Raw genomic sequence first — 26,594 nt, forward strand, 5'->3', positions numbered from 1 at the left:
GCTTACCAGTGCCCTTCAATGCTGACCACTAAACTGACCTACCTACCTGACACACACTGACCTACCTGACCCACACACTGACCTACCTGACATACACACACTGACCTACCTACCTGAAATACACTGACCTACATACACTGACCCACACTGACCTACCTGACCTACATACACTGACCCACACTGACCTACATACAATGACCTACCTAACCCACACTGACCTACACTGACATGCACTGAGCTACATACACTGACCTACCTGACATACACTGACCTACATACAATGACCTACCTGACCCACACTGACATGCACTGACCTACATACACTGACCTACCTGACCCACACACACTGACCTACCTACCTGATACACACTGACCTACATACACTGACCTACCTGACCCACACTGACCTACATACACTGACCTACCTGACATACACTGAATTACCTGACCCACACTGACCTACTTGACCTACATACACTGACCTACATACAATGACCTACCTGAGATACACTGACCTACCTGACCCACACTGACCTACATACACTGACCCACCCACACTGACCTACCTGACCCACACTGACCTACGTACACTGACCTACCTGACACACACACTGACCTACCTGACATACACTGACCTACATACACTGACCCACACTGACCTACATACAATGACCTACCTGACCCACACTGACCTACACTGACCTACCTGACCTACATACACTGACCTACCTGACATACACTGACCTACCTGACATACACTGACCTACCTGACCTACATACACTGACCCACCCACACTGACCTACCTGACCCACACTGACCTACATACACTGACCTACCTGACATACACTGACCTACATACACTGACCCACCCACACTGACCTACCTGACCTACATACACTGACCCACCCACACTGACCTACCTGACCCATACTGACCTACATACACTGACCTACCTGACATACACTGACCTACCTTACCCACACACACTGACCTACCTACCTGACATACACTGACCTACATACACTGACCCACACTGACCTACATACAATGACCTACCTGACCATCACTGACCTACACTGACCTACCTGACCTACATACACTGACCTACCTGACATACACTGACCTACCTGACCTACATACACTGACCCACCCACACTGACCTACCTGACCCACACTGACCTACCTGACCCACACTGACCTACATACACTGACCTACCTGACATACACTGACCTACCTGACCCACACACACTGACCTACCTACCTGACATACACTGACCTACATACACTGACCTACCTGACATACACTGACCTACATACACTGACCTACCTGACACACACTGACCTACCTTACCCACACTGACCTACATACACTGACCTACCTGACATACACACACTGACCTACCTATCTGACATACACTGACCTACCTGACATACACTGACCTACGTACACTGACCTACCTGACACACACTGACCTACCTACACTGACCTACCTGACCCACACTGACCTACATACACTGACCTACCTGACATACACTGACCTACCTGACCCACACTGACCTACATACACTGACCCACATACACTGACCTACCTGACCCACACTGACCTACGTACACTGACCTACCTGACACACACACTGACCTACCTGACATACACACACTGACCTACCTACCTGACATACACTGACCTACCTGACATACACTGACCTACATACACTGACCTACCTGACATACACTGACCTACATACACTGACCTACCTGACCTACATACACTGACCTACATACAATGACCTACCTGACCCACACTGACCTACATGCACTGACCCACCCACACTGACCTACCTGACCCATACTGACCTACATACACTGACCTACCTGACATACACTGACCTACCTGACCCACACACACTGACCTACCTGACCCACACACACTGAATACCTGACATACACTGACCTACCTGACCCACACTGACCTACATGACCCACACTGACCTACATACACTGACCCACACACACTGACCTACCTGACCCACACTGACCTACCTGACCTACCCACACTGACCTACCTGACCCACACTGACCTACATACACTGACCTACCTGACCCACACTGACCTACCTGACCCATACACACTGACTTACACTGACCTACCTGACCTACCCACACTGACCTACCTGACCCACCTGACCTACACTGACCTACCTGACCCACATGACATACACTGACCTACATACACTGACCTACCTGACCCACACACAAACACTGAAATACCTGACGTACACTGACCTGCATACACTGACCTACCTGACCCACACTGACTTACATACACTGACCCACACACACTGACCTACCTGACCCACCTGACCCACACTGACCTACCTGACCCACACTGACCTACCTGACCCACACACACTGACCTACATACACTGACCCACCCACACTGACCTACCTGACCCACACGGACCTACACTGACCTACATACACTGACCTACCTGACATACACTGACCTACCTGACACACACACTGACCTACCTACCTGACATACACTGACCTACATACACTGACCTACCTGACCCACACTGACCTACATACACTGACCCACCCACACTGACCTACCTGACCCACACTGACCTACATACACTGACCTACCTGACCCACACACACTGACCTACCTGACCCACACACACTGAAATACCTGACATACACTGACCTACCTGACCCACACTGACCTACATACACTGACCCACACACACTGACCCACACTGACCCACACTGACCTACACTGACCTACCTGACATACACTGACCTACCTGACCCACCTGACCTACACTGACCTACCTGACCCACACTGACCTACCTGACCCACACTGACCTACATACACTGACCCACCTTACATACACTGACCTACATACACTGACCTACCTGACATACACTGACCTACCTGACCCACACACACTGAAATACCTGACGTACACTGACCTACATACACTGACCCACACTGACCTACACACACTGACTTACACTGACCTACCTAACATACACTGACCTACCTGACCCACAGTGACCTACATACACTGACCTACCTGACCCACACACACTGAAATACCTGACGTACACTGACCTACCTGACCCACCTGACCCACACTGACCTACCTGACCCACACACACTGACCTACCTGACATACACTGACCTACCTGACCCACACTGACCGACACACACACTGACCTAAACTGACCTACCTGACCCACACACACTGACCTGGTACCTGCCATACACACACTGACTGACCTACCTGTGTCCAGGTCCTGCAGCAGCAGCTCTACCGTGGTGCTGGTGTGTGAGGCAGCCAGAGGAGAGCCGAGCGCCGATCGATGTCGCACGGCGGCCAAATTGTGCTTGCCGCCTCCTTCCTCTTCCTGTCACATAGGACTGGGCCGCTCCAGTCCAGAAATGGCATGAGAACTAGCGCGGAGGAGGAGGAAGTGCAATCCTCCTCCGCTTTGAATGCCAGGCAGTGTGGGCAGTGACGTCACTGGTTGCTAGCCGCTAGGCGGCTATAGCAACCAGTGACCGAGAGTAGAGTCTGGGGGCGGAGCTGGAGCCAGCGTTACCACGGCTCAGTCCGCCCCTGTCCCCTGCATTCTAGGACTGGGACCAGAGACTCGGGGCTATTAGCCCCAGGCTCGGGGCTGTAGCCCCAATAGCCACCCCCTGGTGACGCCTCTGACGTTGGGTGTCCTAAGTGTGTTGATGTTGTTGCATTATTTAGAACTATTAGAATAGTTTTTACATTTTAGATTGGGGCGCCTCAAGACTGTCCATATTTTTGGAGGGCGCCTTGACTGATTAAAGGTTGAGAAACACTGACACAGAGGACAAAAAGTCCCCTATGTGATGATTTTTTTGGTGACAGGTTCTCTCTAATGAGACCTCCAGTGTCTAAAAGACCCCCAATGTCTCCCCTGTGTTCCACTGAATGTAATGCAATGCAGATCGCACTGAATTATATTTTTTCCTGGCCTTGATTGCGGGAAAACTGTCAATGGGTGACGTCATACATGTCGCTTCCGGGTCAGGAACAAGAAGGGGAGGAGAGTAGATGTGTGTACTCTACCTTCTACTCATCATCACCCGCTATGCTGGTCCTGGGTCTCAGATGGGCAAGAGGAGCTCGGAATACATAGCGGGTGTGTGTCGGGGTGGGGGCACCTTACTGGGGGGTGTGGAAACATTCGCTCAGCCACCCGAATGCTTCCATCTGACAAGTAAATCTGCTCCTTTCTTGCCCACAGCAGGGCTAAATGTTAAAAAAACGACCTGTCCGGCCCTCAGAACTGCATGTCCCGGGTGTCAAGCGATAGGAATTGTACATCCCTGAGTTCATAAAGAGATCAGAGATCACCAAAGACATGGATGAAGTGTTGTACCGTGTTGGCCATTGATAGCAGTAGAAAAATATATGTTATGATATATTTTGTGGTGTAAAATTTCACTAACACTTAGAGGTCTATTAAAAATAAAAATAGTTGAACGAATGTGACCAGCATTCATCCACCTATGATGAATATTGGATGTATTTTATTTCATACACTGATTTCCTTGGCTTCATCTAGTGGCCATAATGTGGTATTGTGCTATTTTTACTAATGGAGGTATGTCAGGAAAAATACCCCATTATGGTAACTAGATGGAGCTGATAATCATAGGAAATCACTTTGTTACATTATGGGCAGAATATGTAATGGCTGGATGAATGTTTGTCACATTCATCCCATGAGTTTTCTGTAAGTAGACCCCTTAGTTCCTTTCATCAGACATGGTTTCATACAGATAACTGAGATCATCCTCATACACTTAAAATTGCTAAAACAGCACACAGACCCCCCCCCCCAGGTTCTTCTATGTATTTGGGGGACCTTTTTGAGTGTCTGTGTGCTGTTTAAAAAAGCCAGCAATGAAATGTCATTTTCTGACAATTTAAACTGATTAATTTTTTCTTTGTAAATGCCACTTTTTCTGTAGCCCGTCCTACAGCAAGAATGAGAAAATGTATAGAGACCCCCAAATACATACCAGACCCTCTGAGTCTAAGAGGGATATTATGGGGTGATCTCACACAGAAAAGTGTGTGCCCCCCAGAAAATCTATTCCAGACCCTTAATGCAAACATGCAGCCTGGATGACTAGGACAGGGGGAGGAGCAGGCGTGTGGCTCCACCCTCCTTCTGAACCATACAAGACCATGTGCCCTCAACATGGGGGTGCCTTCCCAGGGGGACCCCACATTGTAAATCACCTTGTGCCCATGTTGATAAGGACAAGGGCCTCATCCCCACATTAACCCTGGCCTAGTGGTTGTGGGGGTCTGGGGGGCTTATCCGAATCTGGAAGTGTTTATATGAATGAGTTTGGGGTATATAGCACTCCTACTCATTCACAGAAAAAGAAATAAAACAATAAGGACCCTCAATGTCCTTTATTTAAAAAAATCCCCCAAAAAAGTAGTTGTAAATCCATTGTCCATGATGATGCCAACCCTCCCACTGACTCCCCAATAATCCCTAATGACCCACACACAGGAGCGATCTCTGACGGTAACACTCGCTGATTGATAGCATCCTGAGCTGTCATCATCTATATAAAAGAAGAGCCAGGATTAGTAGTGACATCATTGCCCAGATATGGTCATATTCAGACAATGATGTCATGATCTATGCCCCACCCATTTGCCTATGTGGCCATGTAAGGGAATGGGCTGGGTGAAGTCACTGGTTGCTAAGGATGCATCTGTTGCAGGCAGCCATTGCTTCCATAGAAACCAGTGACAGCCAGAAGCCGTCACATTTGTCTGCACCAAATGCCGTAAATGGGTGTTCAGAAGAATGTGGGAGGAGCCAGTGTTCATCCAATCTTCTGTTCAGACACGGAGCTCCTCTCTAATGCAGATTATTGTCAGTGTGTGGAAGTGATTGCACCTGGCAGACCGGTATCTGATTGGAATACTAGTCAGTACCAGTTTGAAAAAGTATATTTGCTTTGGAAGAATAAATCACTTATAACATTGGGTGTCCTACGTGTGTTGATGTTGTGGCATTAAGTAGAACTATTAGAATAGTTTTTACATTTTAGATTGAGGCACCTCAAGACTGTCCATATTGTTGGAGGGCGCCTCAAGACTGTCCATAATTTTGGAGGGTGCCTCAAGACTGTCCATAATGTTGGAGGGCACCTCAAGACTGTCCATAATTTTGGAGGGCGCCTCAAGACTGTCCATAATTTTGGAGGGCGCCTCAAGACTGTCCATAATTTTGGAGGGCGCCTCAAGACTGTCCATAATTTTGGAGGGTGCCTTGACTGAAAAAAGGTTGAGGAACACTGACATGGAGGACAAAAAGTTCCCTATGTGATGATTTTTTTGGTGACAGGTTCTCTTTAATGAGACATCCAGGGTCTAAAAGACCCCCAATGTCTCCCCTGTGCTCCACTGAATGTAATCTGATACCGATCACTGCATTATAGTCGTTTCCGGCCTTGATAGCCGGGAAACTGTCACCAGTGACATGTATGACCTCACTTCCGGGTCAGGAAGAAGAAGGGGAGGAGAGCGGATGTGTGTCCTCTCTCCTCCCTCCCCTCTACCCATCATCATCCACTATGCTGGTCCCGGGTCCACAGATGGGTAAGAGGAGCCCGGGATACATAGCGGGTGTGTGTCGGGGTGGGGGCACTTTACCGGGGGGTGTGGAAACATTTGCTCAGCCACCCGAATGCTTCCATCTGACAAGTAAACCTGCTCCTTGCTCGCCCACAGCAGGGCTAAATGTTAAAAAAGAACGACCTGTCCGGCCCTCAGAACTGCATGTCCCGGTTGTCAGGCGATAGGAATTGTACATCTCTGAGTTCATAAGGAGATCAGAGATCACCAAAGACGTGGATGAAGTGTTGTACCGTGTTGGCCATTGATAGCAGTAGAAAAATAAAAATGGAGTCATTACCTTTCATTGGTTGAGTACATTTTGTGGTGTAAAATTTCACAAGGACAGAGGTATGTTTAAAAATAAAATGAGTTGAATGATTGTGACCGGCATTCACCCGGCTATGATGAATATTGGATGTATTTTATTTCATACACTGATTTCCTTGGCTCAATCTAGTGGTCATAATGCAGTATTGTGATATTTTTACTAATGGAGGTATGTCAGGGAAAAATACCCCATTATGGCCACTAGATGGAGTTGACAATCATAGGAAATCACTTTGCTACATTATGGGCAGAATATGTAATGACTGGATGAGTGATTGTCACATTCATCCCATGAATTTCCTATAAGTAGACCCCTTAGTTTCCTTCATCAGACATGTCTTCATACTAATACCTGAGATCATACTCTTACACTTATAATTACCAAAAGAGCACACAGGTTCTTCTATGTATTTGGGGGACCTTTGGAGGGTCTGTGTGCTGTTTAAATATACATATTTGTTGGATATTGATGGAATAAGGGGAGACCTCACACAAAAAATGTGTGCCCCTCCCTCCAAAATATCCATACCAGACCCTTCATCCAAACCCGCAGCCTGCTGACCAGGAAAGGGGGAGGGATGAGTGTGCGACTCCCCCCTTCTGAACCATACCAGGCCATGTGCCCTCAACATGGGGGGGGGGCTTGTCGGGAGGGATCCCCTTGTAGAAAAGCACCTTGTCCCCATGTTGATAAGGACAAGGGCCTCATCCCCACAACCCAGGCCTGGTGGTTGTGGGGGTCTGGGGGCAGGGGGCATATCAGAATATGAAAGTCCCCTTTAACAAGGGGACCCCCAGATCCCGGGCCTCCCCCCTATGTGAATTGATAACGGGTACATTGCACCCCTACCCATTCACCAAAAAAGTGTCAAAAATAGTAGAAATGACAGGAGACACTTTGGGACAAGTCCTTTATTAAAAAATAAAAATGTCCCGTGACGTAGATCCATCTCAAGCCGCCCGATGAACGTGACGTCAGAGGAAGGCAGGGTCACCTGCTTATGTCACTGAGTGGCCCCGCCCTCAGCCATATAACAGCTGTCATCGAGAAAAAGCATCACTTGGTGGGAGTCTCCCATGGAGGCGGAGCTGTTGCGGCTTTTTTTTTTTTCTTTTTTTGGCTTGTCGGTCGGCGTGAGATGGATCTACATCGCAGGACATTTTTATTTTTTAATAAAGGACTTGTCCCAAAGTGTCTCCTGTCTCCTACACCCCAAAATACATTCTGCTGCTTCTCCTGAGTATGGGGATACCACATGTGTGGGACTTTTTGGCAGTCTAGCCGCATACAGGACCCCGAAAACCAATCACCGCATTCAGGATTTCTAAGGGCGTAAAATGGTGATTTCACTTCCTCACTGCCTATCACAGCTTCGGAGGCCAAAAAATGTCAAGATAGCACCAAATCCCCCCATTTTGGAAAGTAGACACCCCAAGGTATTTGCTAAGAGGCATGGTGAGTATTTCACAGGTCTCATTTGTTTTTGAAAATAATTAAAGAAAAGGAAATTATGTTTTTTTTTCCATTTTGAAAACTTTGTGACAAAAAAGTGAGATCTGAAAAATACTCAACATGCCTCTCAGCAAATACCTTGGGGTGTCTACTTTCCAAAATGGGGTCATTTGGGGAGTTTTGTGCTATCTTGGCATTTTATGACCTCCGAAACTGTGATAGGGTAGTGAGGAGTGAAATCACCATTTTACGCCCTTAGAAATCCTGAAGGCGGTGATTGGTTTTTGGGGTCCTGTACACGGCTAGGCTCCCAAAAAGTCTCACACATGTGGTATCCCCATACTCAGGAGAAGCAGCAGAATGTATTTTGGGGTGTAATTCCACATATAACCATGACATGTGTGAGCAATATATCATTTAGTGACAACTTTGTGTAATTTTTTTTTTTTTTTTTTATTTTTTCAATCAAAAACATTTTTTTCTTAATGTGCTGAACATGCCTCTCAGCAAATTCCTTGGGGTGTCTATTTTCCAAAATGGGATAATTTAGGGGGAGGGATTTTGTACTGCCCTGCCATTTTAGCACCTCAAGAAATGAGATAGGCAGTCATAAACTAAAAGCTGCATAAATTCCAGAAAATGTACCCTAGTGGCCGAATACATTTTGGCCTGAATATATGACTAAAATTGAGTTTATTGTATTTTTTTTATAACAAAAAGTAGAAAATATAATTTAAAAAAAAAAATGTTGGTCTATTTAGTTTATAGCGCAAAAACGCAAAGGTGATCAAATACCACCAAAAGAAATCTATATTTGTGGGAAAAAAAGGATGTAAATTGTGTTTGGGTACAGCGTTGCATGACCGCGCAATTACCAGGTAAAGCAGCGCAGTGCCAAATTGTAAGTGCTCCGGTCTGGAAGGGGGCAAATCCTTCCGGGGCTGAAGTGGTTAAGCCCGATGTGAGGGGTGGGGAGGGGTGGGAGTATCTAGCTCAAGTATAGCCATTAACCCATCTCAACCCTATCATTTTATGAAAGAAAGAGAGAGCTTGTGGAATCCATATTACACTCTTGAAAATACATTCATAGTAAAATTCAAAGAGCTTCTCAAAAACAATGTTATAAAAAATATATAAACTAAAGTATATATACTGATAAAAATCCATAATGTTCAATAATGTTGAATCATGAATAAATAAATAACAAATAAAAAGATAAAAAATGATGAAAAATTATAAATGATGAAAATAATAAAATAGATATATGTGAAAAAAGGGGGAGGAGTTGATATATAAAAGGAATAATAATGATGATGACGGTTGGATGTAAGGGTAACTCTACCTGTATATATGTGTGTATACACATGTGACACTAACAATGATAATGATGATGCTTATAACACAAGGACGGTGGAATGTGAGGGTAAATCTACATGAAATAGTAATAGTGTATACATGTATAACCATGAACCTATCAATACCTATAAAAAGTATATATAGAACTGGAACAAACCTATTTCTTAGAACACCTGACCCAGTTAGACGGGAACTAGCTGTATGAATGTTACATGATGCCATGAATATCAAGTTCTTCATTGAGGCCTTCAGGCGAAAGAGATCCTAACACCTAGATCTGAAAGTTTTCCCTCCTGCACAGGAAAAACATCTCGTTGTCAGTAGGTGTACCTTTAGGAATGGATTTGATCGCCAATACTTCCAGACATTTTATATATTTGTTATGTATCTGGAGAAAATGGCGTGGGACGCTGTTTGTCAAATCCCTTTTTAATAAACCTCCGGTGCTCTCCAACCCTCTTATGCAAGGTACGTATCGTACGGCCTACGTACAAGAGGTTACAAGGGCACCACAGGATATACAGTAAATACCAAAATTGGTTGAGAAAGTAATAAACTGCTTAATCTGGAAAGTGGTACCCTTATTGGTGGCAATCTCAGGGCGACCATGAGTGATAAATTGGCAGGTGAGGCAACCTCTTTTGCGACACTGAAAAATGCCCGTCCTAGTATCAAAATAGGCATTCATGTCAAACAGAGGTCTTTTATTGGAACTTTGTAACTCGCTTGGAGCAATAATATTTTGTAATGTTTATTGATGATCTTTGAAATAGTCCTATATTTTAGTGTTGAAAAAAATTTTCCCTGCATGTGCTTGCCTTGTGTAGTATAGTCTACCAACCTGGAATAGTTCCTCCTCAACCTATGAAACTGCCCATTGGGGATGTTCATCTGCCGGGTGGAGTGATAACAACTGTCAAAATGAAGGTAGGAGTTGGCACTTGTAGGTTTGATGTGATTGCTGGTGACGATATCTTGTTTATTGTGAGACAGAACCAAATCTAGGAAGACTAGTTCAGTGGGGTCTAATACATGCATGAAATACAACCCTAATTCATTGGTATTGCAATGGGCTACAAAGGAAGAGAACATGTCTGGGCCCCCATTCCAAATGAGCAAGACATCATCAATATATATAATTTTTCATTATTTTTTATCTTTTTATTTGTTATTTATTCATGATTCAACATTATTGATTATTATGGATTTTTATCAGTATATATACAGATATATACTGTATTTTATATATTTTTTATAACATTGTTTTTGAGAGGCCCTATGAATTTTACTATGAATTTATTTCAATGAGTGTAATATGGATTCCACAAACGCTCTCTTTCTTTCATAAAATGATAGGGTTGAGATGGGTTATTGGCTGTACTTGAGCTAGATACTCCGCCCCTCACATCAGGCTTAAATACTGCTGTTGCCTTTTCTTCTGAGACTTGGAAAAAGCACATGTAGTCACAGCAACCCAGCAGCTTGCGTTCTACTGTGCATAACATACTTCCTGGTTTCTGGAGTGGGGCTGACATCATTCAATGCGCCAGGTCCCTTTTCGGGTCTGCCCGGCTCTACCGGATTTTTCCATCCCACGGCAGCTCTCATACCCCACCGCTCACAGCCCAGTTTGGTATCCTCGGGCCACCAGCTCAGGTCCTCACAATGGTGGGCACAGCGTTCCCCTGCACTCCGCGGTCCCATTCTTCCTGGACACAGGGGAAGTTGGATCATAAGGTTTCAGGCAGCGGACTGACATTGTCTTCATCGGGCTTTTCATCCATCTCCACATAGCGTAAGGCGCCCCTTACCATGTCTGACCAGCAAGTCCTTGGATGGCATTAACCCTTCTCCATCCGGATGTCACCAGTGGTATCATTTGCTTTTAATGTTTTTTTTAACAATACCAATCTGATAACATATCTGCATGACTGTTTTTCCAATCTACAGTGCAATAAACTATTCTTTTTATTCAAGTCTTGGATTTCACATGGACTTTCTGGATTTAACCCATAGAGCGCTGCTTTGTAGTTTCTATCATCTATTGTCAGTGATGCCAATCAGTGCCCATAAGTAATGCCAATCAGTGCCCATAAGTAATGCCAATCAGTACCTCCTCATCAGTGAAGGAGAAAACTTACTTATTTACACAATTTTATAACAGAAACAAAGAAAAACTTTTTTTTTCAAAATTTTCTGTCTTTTTTTATTTGTAGAACAAAAAATAAAAACCCCAGTGATGATCAAATACAACCAAAAGAAAGCTCTATTTGGGGGGAAAAATATAAAAATGTCATATGGTTACAGTGTTACAGGACTGAGTAATTGTCATTCAAAGTGTGACAACAGTGACAGCTGTCAATTGGTGTGGGTAGGAAGGGGGTGAAAGTGTCCGGTATTGAAGGGGTTAAATATGTGGGCAAAAACCCCCCACAAAACTGTCTCTGGCAGTGAAAGGGTTAAAGAAAACGTTCACCATCGAGAAGATGTTACATGTTCCTGTTCCTGCAGCGGCTCAGCGATCCGAGTCCTCTGTGTGACAGCAGTGCAGGGAAAAGTTCCCCATACCAGAAAAAAGTGTGGCCGTGCCATTTATTCATAGAGTTCTGTCCTTTGCCGATGTCGGCTTGTAGTTTTCAATGAACTCCCACACCTCTGCTGAGCTCTCTGGTAGATGAGGGACAAGGAGATTGTCATAAGGGACGAGGAGATTGGGACCCAGATTTAGTCCCTTGGACAAGTCGTTTTTTTTTTAAATGTTTACACCCCTGGAAGTGTTTCTTACATGATGAAGATCAGCCATGGAGTATATCTGAGGTGTATATCAGGGTGTGCTTCTTCCCCACATGAGAGCTGTGATGTCCAGCAACATTCATATAGAAGACATTTCCCGCACTCAAGGCACTAATACACCTCAAGGGTTGTATGGGATCCCTGATGTACAGGAAGACAGGACTTCAGTGAGGAGCAATTCCCTCACTCAGGACAGGAATACGGCTTCTCCCCCGTGTGAGATCTCTGATGTGTGTTAAGATGGTACTTCTCTGAAAAACATTTCCCACACTCAGGACAGGAATGCGGCTTTTCTCCTGTGTGAGATCTTTGATGTCTGTAAAGATGAGACTTCACTGAAAAACATTTATCGCACTCAGTACAGGAATACGGCTTCTCCCCTGTGTGGGATCTCTGATGTCTGTAAAGATCGGACTTCACTGAAAAACATTTCCCGCACTCAAGACAAGAATACGGCTTCTCCCCTGTGTGAGATCTCTTATGTGTGGAAAGACTGGACTTTTGTGAAAAACATTTCCCGCACTCAGGACAGGAATACGGCTTCTCCCCCGTATGAGATTTCTGATGTATGTTAAGATGGGACTTCACTGAAAAACATTTCCCGCACTCAGGACAGGAATGTGGCTTTTCTCCTGTGTGAGATCTCTGATGTCTGTAAAGACTGGACTTGTCTGAAAAACATTTCTCACACTCAGGACAGGAATACGGCTTCTGCCCCGTGTGAGATCGCTGATGTGTGTAAAGATTGTACTTCTGCGAAAAACATTTCCCGCACTCAGGACAAGAATATGGCTTCTCCCCCGTGTGAGATCTCTGATGTGTGTAAAGATGGGACTTCACTGAAAAACATTTCCCGCACTCAGGGCAAGAATATGGCTTCTCCCCTGTGTGAGATTTCTGATGATTGTAAAGATGGGACTTCTGTGAAAAACATTTCCCACACTCAGGACAGGAATGCGGCTTCTCTCCTGTGTGTGATCTTATATGCTCATTAAGCTTAGATTTAAAACGGAAACACTTCCCGCACTCAGGACAGGAATACGGCTTCTCCCCCGTGTGAGATCTTATATGTCTATTAAGTTTGGATTTAGAACAGAAACACTTCCCGCACTCAGTACAGGAAAAGCTCTTCTCTGTTGGAAGGACAGCACCGTCCCTCACAGTCTGAGGTTCCTCAGGATAAGAGGAATACGATGGTCCATCTACACTGTGTGGTGCCGGATGGACATTTGAGGTAGCCGAGTTTTCTCCTGGACTATACTGTGTGATGTCCTCATCTTCTACTTTACAGTCTGGAGACAAAGTGAGACAATCCTCTGAGGTTTTCCTCATCTCCCGTCCATCTACTAAAATAGAGATAAAAAGATTATTACTAGACATGAGCAGATTGGTTCCCCTAAACCAGGACTCCGCCCACATCAGGCAGCTTTGTCTCTGAGGATCTTATAATTCCTCCCTCAAGATAACTAGTAAATGGGTCCTCTGTAAGATGGCAACTAATGATTATTTTCAGAATTGATTAGTAGGCCGATTATTGTTTTGATTAATCGACTAATTGGGTAAAAACCTCAAAAAAAGGTTGGTGTATAATTTAGTTAATATTCTTGAATATCTATATGCAGCGGTAAATATAAATATCCAGATATATAGTTGGATATTTAATCCACTCTGAGAATAACTGACAGATAGATGTATTATTAGAGGGAGAATCTGCTACATATCAGAATCAGAGATCGATATTGTTAACATATAAAAAAGATGTAAAACGCTGTTTTGCAGATGATCAGACAGGAGTATAATATGTCATATGTCATAGACAGGTAGGCAGCGTTCATTTTCCACCACAGTGACGGGAAAATTCAAAGGAGCAGAACAGAAAACTTTTCTCCATCGAACAAATTTTCAAATTGTGCATGTGGTTTTTGTTCAGAAAGAGATAAACTTGAATGTTAAAAGAAAGTAGAATTTTCGAACTACACTCGTCCATTCATCGAATGTACAAATAATTTTCATACAAATATTTGTGTGAATATTCTCGTCCAAAAATCGATCCGTGTATGGTCAGCATAGGACATTTAGTAGCAGCAGCATGATTTTTTTTTTAAATCATCTGTTATGATGGGGTTAAAAAAACATATTCCTTTATAGTACAAAAACAGCAGATAATCACTACTATAAGGGGTTCATTTATACTGTGAAATAGTGAAAGTAATATATCTTATATCATATATATAATAATAAATATACCCAGAAGTAGGATATATGGGGATTTTACCTGGGAGTCACACATGAAGATATATGGAGATCAGAGGGGGGAGGGGGGACTTTTATATTAAAGTAAAACTGAAAGCTGAGACTTTTTTTCATGGATATAATAATTTTATATATAATGCACAATACTGGTAAACTTTTATATTATGTAATAGTAATGCCTTCTATTACCTCCAGTCTATCAGCCTCCACCTTCTCTGGGGTCAGATGATGATCTTCCCTGCACAGAGACCAATTGTAAATGTTGGATTTATTTTTTAAACAGACTTGTCATACTTACCTCTAGGGATGCACAGAAATTGTGTTTTTGGCGCACTGCCGAGAGGAAAATATTGCCGATAATCGAGCGGAAAATGGTGCCACGCATTGCGGGGGTGTCATCCTGGCTTGCCCCAGTCCTCCCCTCCCTCCTCCTCGCCTACCTCTTTTCCTCCCTCCCACAGAGCGGCGATCTCCGTGTGTCACGGAGCTAAAATGCTCAGGTTGCAGTAACAAAGTCCCACCTCCTGTGATAGACAGCGCACTGATCCAGTGGTGGGACATTGACTCTTTGACGTGGTCACAGGAGGCGGCATATTGTTACTGCGACCCGGGCAATTCAAGTACAGCTCCGTGACACACGGAGATTGCTGCTTTAATCCGGGCACTGGTGAGGCCGCATGACGGGCACTGGTGAGGCTGCATCTGATGGGCACAGGCAGGCTGCATGATGAGCACTGGTGAGGCTGCATTAATCTCGTGCATCATGTCTGCAGTCTCTGACCATCTCCTGTATCATGTTCACAGTCTCTGACCATATCCTGTACTATGTCTGCAGTCTCTGACCATATCCCTTATCATGTTTGCAATCTCTGACCATCTCCTGTACCATGTCTACAGTCTCTGACCATCTCCTGTATCATGTTTGCAGTCTTTGACCATCTCCTGTATCATGTCTGCTAGAGGTGCACCGAATGGACATTTTGCTAATACTATAGCAGTGTGTTTAAGTAAGATTGCAGACATGATACAAGAGATGGTCAGAGACTGAGGACATGATACAAGAGATGTCAGAGACTGCAGACATGATACAAGAGATGGTCAGAGACTGGGGACATGATACAAGACATGGTTAGAGACTGGGGACATGATACAAGAGATGGTTAGAGACTGGGGACATGATACAAGAGATGGTTAGAGACTGAGGACATGATACAAGAGATTGTTAGAGACTGGGGACATGATACAGGAGATGGTTAGAGACTGGGGACATGGTACAAGAGGTTATAGAGACTGGGAACATGATACAAGAGATGGTTAGAGACTGAGGACATGATACAAGAGATGGTTAAAGACTGAGGACATACATGATGGTTAGAGACTGAGGACATGATACAAGAGATGGTTAGAGACTGGGGACAGGATACAAGAGATGGTTAGAGACTGGGGACAGGATACAAGAGATGGTCAGAGACTGAGGACATGATACAAGAGATGGTCAGAGACTGCAGACATGATGCAAGAGATGGTCAGAGACTGGGGACATGATACAAGAGATGGTTAGAGACTGGGGACATGATACAAGAGATGGTTAGAGACTGGGGACATGATACAAGAGATGGTTAGTGATTGGGGACATGATACATGAGATGGTTAGTGACTGGGGACATGATGCAAGAGATGGTTAGAGACTGGAGACATGATACAGGAGATGGTTAGAGACTGGGAACATGATACATGAGATGGTTAGAGACTGAGGACATGATACAAAAGATGTCAGAGACCGAGGACATGATACACTAGATGGTTAGAGACTGGGGACATGATACATGAGATGGTTAGAGACTGGGGACATGATACACTAGATGGTTAGAGACTGGGGACATGATACATGAGATGGTTAGAGACTGGGGACATGATACATGAGATGGTTAGAGACTGGGGACATGATACATGAGATGGTTAGAGACTGGGGACATTATACAGGAGATGGTTAGAGACCTAGAACATGATACAAGTGATGGTTATATATAAATTGTGGTTGTATATAAAAATATAAATATTTTTTAAAAACTGTCATTTTCAGTATCAGTTTTCAGCCTAGCGCATCCTTCCTTTTCGGCACCAAAAATTCCATTCGGTGCACCCCTACTTACCTCCTCCGTGTAATGGTTTTGCACAGAGCAGCCCTGATTCTCCTCTTCTGGATCACCCCACCGGGAATTCTGGCTCCTCCTGCCTTCAGAGTTCTCCTATAGGAAGCCACAAAGTATAGTACAGAGTTCCCCTATAGGAAGACGCAAAGTATAGTATAGTGTTCCCCTATAGGAAGACACAAAGTATAGTATAGAGTTCCCCTATTGGAAGGTACAAAGAATAGTATAAATTTCCTCTATAGGAAGCTACAAAGTATAATATAGAGTTCCCCTATAGGAATGTACAAAGTATAGTATAGAGTTCCCCTATAGGAAGATACAAAATAACTTCTGCCTTTAGAATCACTTGCTTGCTTCTCTTTCCCAGGACTACATGACCCATGAGGCATTGCTCCTCACACATTCAAGTTCTCAAGCATTTACTGACATGTATGGATGGTGTACTGAGCTGTATTTTCTGTATGCAGGCCAATTAATCGATTATGAAAATAGTTGACAACTATTTTCATAATCGATTTGTTGTTTCAGACTTACATCTCTGAATCTCCTACCAGTTCATTTCTTTATTCATGGACCTTAGTCATGGAGTGAGGAAACAACAAGAACTGTCTTTCATAGGAGTGCTAGTGATGAGGGGATTATAGTACGAGTGTCCCCACCCCCTCTATCACTCATTTACATCTTCCTAACACAAGAAGTCCTGCACTTCCTTATTTAGTCCATGATTTAGTCATGAATAACAACGGGGCTGAGCCCCACCAGAGGTCAGAGAGTGAGGATGGGGGAAAACATCCAAGATGAAGACTGGAATGATCCCGAAGACCACCATCATTGGGTTATTGACTCCTCCCTCATTATCACTTTCTGTTTAAGGTTCCAAAGTTTGAGGATGTTATCACATTATTATCAACATGTAAAAGTCTGTGCTCCAATCAAATCATCAGATATAAAATGTCCAGCTGGTAGGAAATGGGTGTAAAAGAAATCGGGACTATGTAATGTACAACTTATTATATAGGATACAACAGATAGGATTTTATAGTATCAGAATAATGTAATGTACAACATAGAGTATATAGTGCAGGGGTCAGGACTCATAATATTGGTATTCAGTAATCAGTGAAAGATTAAATGTTTACATGAGACAAGTTGCAGAGGTCCCACACCACTGCCTCCCATCTCCTGAGACTGCACTCAGTGACTTGGGTCTGAGACTATACAGACATATCCCTCCACCAGGCACAGCCAGCAAATAACAGAGCAAGTAATCCTGGGAGAATTGTCTGTTAGAGATCTTGCCATACCCGGGTATGTGGCAGAAGACCCAAAACACATACCCCAAGTGCCTATTTTGATGCCAGCTGAACCCCAGAATCTCCATAAATCCAGTCTAGATACATAAATTGTGTCTGCAGCACAGAGAAGGAAGATTATCCGAGATAAATACAGGAATACAGGACGGGGAACACAGCTCAGGAAAGTGACCAGGCGATTACAGGCTGAGATCACCCAGTCCCCGCCCTACTCTGGACCAATCAGTGAGCAGTATGGGTGGAGGAATGTATTTAGTGTTAATGACCCACCTGTGCTGATCTCTGTAGGAGTGTCCTCCTCTATAAATGTCCCCGTTATTCCATCCTCCTCCATAGACTGCTGATCATCCCTCACATACCTCTCTTCTTCTTCTGCTTTAACCTCAAATTCTATATCAATTGGATCTCCACTCTAAATCAAGAACATTAGAGAATATCATCTGTAAGATATAAGCTTTATTATTGTGATATCACATAAAAAATATACACATTGGTGTTGATTTACTAAAGGCAAATCCACTACGCATTGCAAGTGCAGTCGCTGTAGAGGGGAAGATCTGAAAAGAGGGGAAGCTCTGCTGATTTATATAATCCAATCATGTGCAAGCAAAAATGCTGTTTTTTTTATTTTCCTTCTACAGTATGTTCCCCTCAGATCTACAGCGACTGCACCTCCGAGTGCATAGTGGATTTGCCTTTAGTAAATAAACCCCCCCTGTCGCCTCAAGTCCATGTTCTAGATGATTCATCCCACCAACCTTGTAATAGTGAGGGATGGTGTAATCTTCCTGTGTGGAATCCCAGGAATACAGAGGAAGGGGACATCTCTCTGGTGGGTTCCTGGTACTTGGTGGCTCCATCATATCCTTGTGTCCTTCTGAAAACTCCTCCATCACTCCATACTCCTCATCCTCCTCTTTATACTCTTCTTTAACATCAATATTATCATCCCCAAGGATTCCACTCTGAATATATAATGAAACCTTAATTGTAACAAACATGCTGTCTATAAATCAGAACCAATAATTGTCAATCATCTACCTGATGATGGTGAGGGATGGTGTGACCTTCCTGTGTGGAATCCCGGGAATACAGAGGACGAGGACATCTCTCTGGTGGGTTTCTGTAGCTGGATGACTCCACCATGGTGTCCTGGTACAGATCTTTGTGTTCTTTTAGAAACTCCTCCATCACCCCATCCTCATCATCCTCCTCTTTTATCTCTTCTTTAACTTCAACTTTAGAATCTCTCAGGTTTCCACACTGAATATAGAATAAAAAAGACATCAATTGTAACAATGCAGATAATGTACAGATCCTAATGATACTATCAGTGATTGTTCCTCATCTACCTGATGATGATGAGGGATGGTGTGATCCTTCTGTGTGGAATCCCGGGAATACAGAGGACGGGGACATCTCTCTGGTGGGTTCCCATTACTGGATCCATCTGTAGGAAACACACACACTGACTGAATGCATTGTTTCTATAATGGGGGATCTAGGTGGACCCTCCGTACTGCTCTCTCCTTTACAATAAAGTCTCCTCTTACCCGGTGATGTGAGGGGCGTCTGATTGTCCATCATGACGTCCTTGTAGAGATCCTTGTGTCCTTCTAAATACTCCCACTCCTCCATGGAGAAATAGACAGTGACATCCTGACACCTTATAGGAACCTGACACACACAATGATACAGTCACCATCCAGACACATCCCTTGTCTGTTACTGGATAATGTCCCAGAATTCCCAGCACTGCTCACCTCTCCTCCATGATCTCTCTGGTGACTTCTAGAATCTTCTTTTTATTTCTCTATTCTATCAGTGAGGGAGGTGGAGGCAATGTGATGGTCATATGATCTCCAGACTTCACAGGAGGAAAACTCTAGATCTGAACACAAATAGTAAAATCAATCAATATTCCCAGAATCCTCCTCACCTCACCATTCAGATTTCCTATTTTTTAAAGCCCCACTTCAGACTGAGGTATAATTTACCCACACAGGACCCCCACACTATGCAGGATAAAAGCTTATAGCAGGCATTCCGATGTCATTACATACAATGCAGGACCAACAGTCCTACTTTGCTAGTGAAGATGCCAAGGGTCCGCCCACATCCTAAGAGCATCAGAAAAAAAAAGCCAGATGGAGGGACATTGGGAGGAGGAGCTGTGACGTCAGTGTGATGTCATAGGACATACAGACTCTGGATGGAGGGACATTGGGAGGAGGAGCTGTGAGGTCATTGTGATGTCATAGGACATATAGACTCTGGATGGAGGGACATTGGGAGGAGGAGCTGTGAGGCTAAAAGGACAAGTCAGAGTCTAGGATTACACCGAGTACCCTGGCATTAGGGGAGGGACTGATGGTTGCATTGTTGATTTTGATGGAAAAATCATGGAGGGGGCACGGACGGGGGGAATACTAATAGCTCGGTTTTAGAGAGATTTAGTTTAAGGAAGTGGTGTGACATCCATGCTGATATGTCAGTTAGTAAGTTAGTAATGCAAGAGAAGACTGAAGGAGCGAGGTGAGGAGTAGACAGATAGATTTGGGTGTCATCGGCGGTGGTGTTGGAAGTCGTGGGCGGTTATCAAGTGACCAAGGGAGGAGATGTAGATAGAGAAGAGAAGGGGTCCAAGAACAGAGCTATGGGGGACCCCAGAGAACGGGGCAAAGGAGAGGAGGAGACAGAGTTATAGGTAACACTGAAGGAGTTTGTGTCAGCATGTGGGTGCAGCAAATGCAGGAGATGATGGGTGTAGTAGTAGGGAGAGGGTAGGAGTGAGGTTGATAAGCGTATGCTGCAGGGTAGAGGAGGAGGGGTAGATTAAAGAGGAGCTCCACCTTAAAAAAAATTATTAAAAGCCAGCAGCTACAAATACTGCAGCTGCTGACTTTTAATAAATGGACACTTACCTGTCCCAGGGTCCAGCGATGTCGGCAGCCGAAGCCGATCAATCGCTCGTTTCTCGGCTGCCCCCGCCGCCATCCTCGGTCAGGGAATCGGGACGTGAAGCTCTGCGGCTTCACTGCCCGGTTCCCTACTGCGCATACGCGAGTCGCACTGCGCCTCTGCACTGGTCCCCGTTGTGTTCTGGGAACTGTGTGTTTCCAAGCACACACAAGGGGGGTGCATGGGCGGGCATTTGCGGATATTCTGCGGCTGTCTAAGCCCGGAAGTGGTTGCAGATACCTGTATTAGACAGGTATCTGCATCCCCTCCCCCCTGAAAGGTGCCAAATGTGACACCGGAGGGGGGGAGGAATCCGATGAGCGGAAGTTCCACTTTAGGGTGGAACTCTGCTTTAAGGATAATTTGAGGATAGAAGACACCGATGTGAGAATCTGACTTCATATAAAATAAATGTCGGAGCTTGGTTGCTTGTTGTCTTTCAGAGTGGAGCAGAGTTCTTGTTGTATTTTTTCATACAGCTTTAGGCTCCATGCACACTGAAGCACATAAACGGCCCTTTTTGGGAGCGTTTTTAACAGCCAATAACGCCAGTAAAGGCTGCTAAACGTGGTTTAATGCTGTAAACAGAGCGTTAAGCCCCGACAGGCGTTACTCTGCTTCTATTCAAAAATCAATAGCCCCCCAATGGAGCCCATTGATTTGAATAGAAGTCGCACCAGAAATCAGATCATAATGATCCGACTTGCGGTGCGACTTGTGTGCTGAAGATGTTGAAGGGGTACCCCTGCCAAAATAAAAAAAAAATTCTTCTCTCTCCGCTGTCTTCTCTCCCTTTTGCCGGATCTTCCCCTGTCTTCTCCCTCTGTTCTTCTTCTGATGTTGACTCGATGTTGGCGCGCCTCTGATGATATCCACATAGGATGAAACATGTCAGGCTAGCCGATGCAAGTATGCTGTGAGCCACGGATTATTCTCTTTCTGTGATGATGTTCATTTTTTACCTGTAAGTAGACTACAATAAATACGTGTGTTTTACCTTTACGGGCTTCACTATTGTTGCTTTCTTCCTACTGGGTTTTATCCTGCTGGTGATCGCACAATTCATCCATCTTCATATGTGAGTCCTGATGTCCTTTTGATATGCGACGACCTGACCTTTTTCCATAACCTGCCTGTCAATGATGGCGTGTGCCATTCGGATCTACTGTTAAACCTTTGCATCATATGATTACATCGCTTGTTTTCATATCTTTCTGGTAAGCAGATTGATAGCACGTGGGTGCGGTGTGCCTTTCCTTTGCACACTGAAGTTTGGTGGAGGCTTCACGTCATCTCTACTCCTTATTGATTTTCTATGGACTATCACATTTATTTGTAAATTTGTTTCACCCAAGCGCTGCATTTTGACTTTTTATATTTGCGTTTGATGAAATCAACAAACTATGTTGGCTGCTCTTATTGTTCTTTTTAGTTAGCGCAGATATTCGTTCACCTGTTTTTACCAGAAAAAATAGTTTCCTTGTCAAAAGGACCAAGGGACTATGTCATATCAGCTCAAAAAGCTGTTTCTGTAATGCTGACAGAACTAAATTCAAGTGCCAAGGGTTCAGGGGTGACCTAACCGGAGGATTAAGCCACGTTACCCCCTGAATAAAGCTACGAACCAAAGAATGCGAAGCAAGTGGTCGCTGAAACAATAACAATAAGGCAGAGACCTGGCCTTTGATAGTACTCAAGGCCAGCTTCATTTCTAACCCCATTTGCAGAAAGTCAAGGATTCTACCTATGACATACTTCCTGGGGTGCCAACCCCTGGATTCACACCAGGAAACATATGCCTTCCAGACTCTATAATATATGATTCTGGAGGCCAGCTTCCTTGCATTAACCATGGTAGATACCACTGAACCTGACAGCCCACGCTTCTTAAGAATGTGGGTCTCAATAACCAAACCATTAAATTTAGCGTTCGTAAGGTAGAATGGAATACAGGACCTTGCGAGAGAAGGTCTGGACATGGTGGTAGGGTCCATGGGTCCCCTACCGCCATCTTTATGACCTCTGCATACCAAGATCTCCTGGGCCACAAGAATCACCCCCTTCCCTTTCTGCTTGATCCTGCGAAGAAGTCGTGAAAGCAGCAGAACAGGAGGGAATGCATAAATCAGTGAAAACTGATTCCATGGGAATACCAAGGTATCTGTTCCGCAAGCTTGCGGATCTTTTGTTCTTGACACAAAGTTGTCAATCTTTTTGTTGAACCTGGACACAGACAGATCTACGTCCGGAATCCCCATCTTTGACATATTGTCAGGAAGATATCGGGGTGAAGAGACCATTCTCCCGGGAACAACTTCTGATGACTCAAGTAGTCCGCCTGCCAATTCTCTATTCCTGGAATGAAGACTGCTGATAGGCAAGGTTCATTGTTTTCTGCCCAAGTTAGGATATGATTCACCTCTCTCTGGGCTGCACAACTTCTCAAGCCCCCTTGGTGATTGATATAGGCCATTGCTGTGGCATTGTCGGATTGGATCCTGACCATACAATTCTGTAACCTGAATGTCCAGGCCCTCTGCTGCCCGAATCTCTAGAATATTGATGGGCAAGGTGATTTCTGATTTGGACCATTTCCCTTGGACAGTCGCCTCTTCCAGGACTGCTCCCCAACCCGAAAGGCTGGCATCTGTTGTTACCACCTTCCAGGCAGCGTTAATTTAGTCAACTAAAACATTTTAGTCGACTAAATGAATACTATTTTAGTCGACTAAAATACGACTAAAACTAAAACAATTGAGGTGACTAAAATTAAAAGCCATTTTAATCAAAAGACTAAAATGAGACTAAAACTAAAATGCCATTTTAGTCAAAAGACTATGACTAAAACTAAATTGCAATTACTGAAATGTACTGGAGATTTTAGTCGACTAAAACGTAGGACATTTTAGTCGACTAAAACGTACTGGAGATTTAATCGACTAAATACGACTAAAATAATTGCAGAAGACTAAAATGGGACTAAAACTAAAATGCCATTTTAGTCCTAAGACTAAAATTAACACTGCTTCCAGGTCACTGGTAAGAAGGATTTTTCCTTCTGCAGATTCTTGGTTATCAACCACCAACTGAGGCTCTGGAGCACCTTTGGAGACAAACACATTGGGAAATCTAGAGCTTGGACCTTCTTGTTCCAAGCCGATAGAATACTGTTTTGTAGCAGTCTCGAATGAAACTGAGCATAAGGAACAGCCTCCAATGAAACCACCATCTTTCCCAACAACCTCATGCAAAGTCAAATAGAAGGCTTCTTCTTTGCCTTGACTACCCGAATCAGCTCCCTTATGGCACTGATCTTCGCCTGGGGTAGGAATACCCTCTTCTGGGCTGTATCTAGGATCAGACCCAAGTATTCCAATCTCCTTGATGGTTTTAAGGAAGATTTCTCTAGGTTGAGAATCCAGGTATTCCAGGTAGTTGACTGTGGTGACCATATTTTGGTCTAAGCAGGCTATCAGCTGGTCTATCAAGAGCAGATAGTATAGGTAAGCTAAAATCTTTATACCTTGAGCCCTTAATCTGGCTAGAGGGGCCAGAACCTTTGTAAATACTCGAGGTGCAGTAGCTAGACCGAAAGGCAGAGCTACAAACTTAAAATGAGGATTTTCTATCTCGAAATGTAGATATTTCTGGTGAGCGGGAAAAATAGGCACATGGAGGTATGCATCCTTGATGTCGATTGACGCCAGAAGTTCTCTACCTTGTAGGATGGAGACTACTGATTGGATTGACTCCAAGAGCGGATAATCAAACACCGGTTTAGATCTTTGAGATCCAGAATGGGTCTGACATCTCCATTTGGTTTTGGTACAGTGAAAAGGTATGAATAAAACCCCAATCCCTGCTCTTCCATGGGGACCACCGATATCACCTTTTGAGACAAAAGATGGTCCAATGCTTGAAAGAGAGACTTCTTTTTCTCTGGATCCCTGGGAACGTTTGATCTGAGAAAACGAGGAGACGGGGACTCTCGGAACTCTAGTTTGTACCCTAGAGTTATTGAGGAAGCCACCCATTTGTCTAGACACTCTTCCTGCCAGACCCTTGAGAACTGCAGAAGTCTTCCCCCCACTCGAGTAAGCGGGGGTGCCCCTTCATAAGGAGGCTTTAGTATTTTGTTTTGTAGGTTTCCTTCCCCAGGACTTCTTTTGTCCCTGGGGTTGACCCTGAGGTTTACCTCTTGAATTTGATGGTGAGGGCCCTCATGACTGCCTGGTGGCTGATGCCCCTGGCACTGGAGAGGAAGCTTGTTTAAATGAAATGTGCTTACTCCTTTTCCTAACTGGCAAAAGGGTACTTTTTCCATTAGAAATTCTTTGGATGCATTTATCCAGATCATCCCCAAACAGCCGTTCACTGCGAAAACTAGCCAGGAGCTTTTTGCATGGCGCTCGGCTGACCAATTTTTCAACCATAGTATTCTACGCATATGCACCAGCCCAAGCGTAAGGCAGCCTGGAGAATGGAATCTCTCATAGCGTCTATTGCAAAACATAACGCCACTGGTAGATCGGCGAAATCTTGGACCTGCTGATCAGGAATAACCTTGAGCACCTGTTTAAACTGGTCTCTAAAAGATTGACATACACCAATTGCTGCCAGCGCAGGCTGTGTTACTGAACCTGCCAGAGAAAAAGTGTTCTTTAATAGGAATTCCAACTTCTTATCCATTGGATCCCCAAGCATTTGAGCATTGTCTACCGGACAAGTCAAACTTGTATTCACAAAGGATATGGCAGCGTCAATTACTAGTATCTCCCATTTTTTATTAAACTTTTCCTCCATAGGATAAAGTGTTGAAAACTTTTTAGGAGGATAAAAATGCTTATCTGGGTGATCCCACTCAGAATACATAAGCTTTTCCAGCGATGAATGGACAGGAAAAGCATGCACAGCTTGGGGAGGCTTTAGCAAACCCAAACAAGAAGTGGGCTTATCAACCGACTCAGTTAAGGGTAGCATAAATGTGGAGCAGACCAATTCAGTAAGAGATTGTACCATCAATCTTTCTGATTATGAACCTGATATTTCCGCATTTGACCCCTCAGAAGTGGAGTCATCAGCCTCTTCCCGGTCCCCAGAGAAAAATTCATCATCTCCTGCCCTCGGTTCCTCAGTTTGAGGGTCTTGGGTAATGCAAGAGGACCTATCACGCTTATGGGGCGTACACACCGTCGGACTTTTCGGCTACAAAAGTCCGACGGACGCCGACGGACCAAATCCAGCGGACAATCCGATCGTGTGTGGGCTTCCCCGGACATTCAGCGG

The 26,594-nt window shown here is 44.4% G+C and overlaps 2 protein-coding genes across 4 annotated transcripts in view; one reads left to right on the top strand and one right to left on the bottom strand.

Moving 5' to 3' along the window:
- Positions 1-26,594, top strand: part of LOC141121771 (uncharacterized) — a 192,421-nt gene that overhangs the window by 136,279 nt on the left and 29,548 nt on the right.
- Positions 12,014-26,594, bottom strand: part of LOC141121752 (uncharacterized) — a 617,570-nt gene continuing 602,989 nt past the window's right edge. For all 3 annotated transcript variants that reach the window (XM_073611471.1, XM_073611472.1, XM_073611470.1), the window contains exons 2-8: positions 20,111-20,238; positions 19,901-20,024; positions 19,700-19,797; positions 19,389-19,610; positions 19,106-19,312; positions 18,618-18,759; positions 12,014-13,974 (exon numbers count right to left, since the gene is read on the bottom strand). In XM_073611471.1, the coding sequence (XP_073467572.1) occupies positions 12,812-13,974; positions 18,618-18,759; positions 19,106-19,312; positions 19,389-19,610; positions 19,700-19,797; positions 19,901-19,985 (1,917 nt within the window). In that variant the 5' untranslated portion in view covers positions 19,986-20,024; positions 20,111-20,238 and the 3' untranslated portion in view covers positions 12,014-12,811. The remainder of the gene's footprint in view (positions 13,975-18,617; positions 18,760-19,105; positions 19,313-19,388; positions 19,611-19,699; positions 19,798-19,900; positions 20,025-20,110; positions 20,239-26,594) is intronic.

This window comes from Aquarana catesbeiana, unplaced genomic scaffold (assembly GCF_042186555.1).
Source record: "Aquarana catesbeiana isolate 2022-GZ unplaced genomic scaffold, ASM4218655v1 unanchor229, whole genome shotgun sequence".
Classification (NCBI taxonomy): Eukaryota; Metazoa; Chordata; class Amphibia; order Anura; family Ranidae; genus Aquarana; species Aquarana catesbeiana.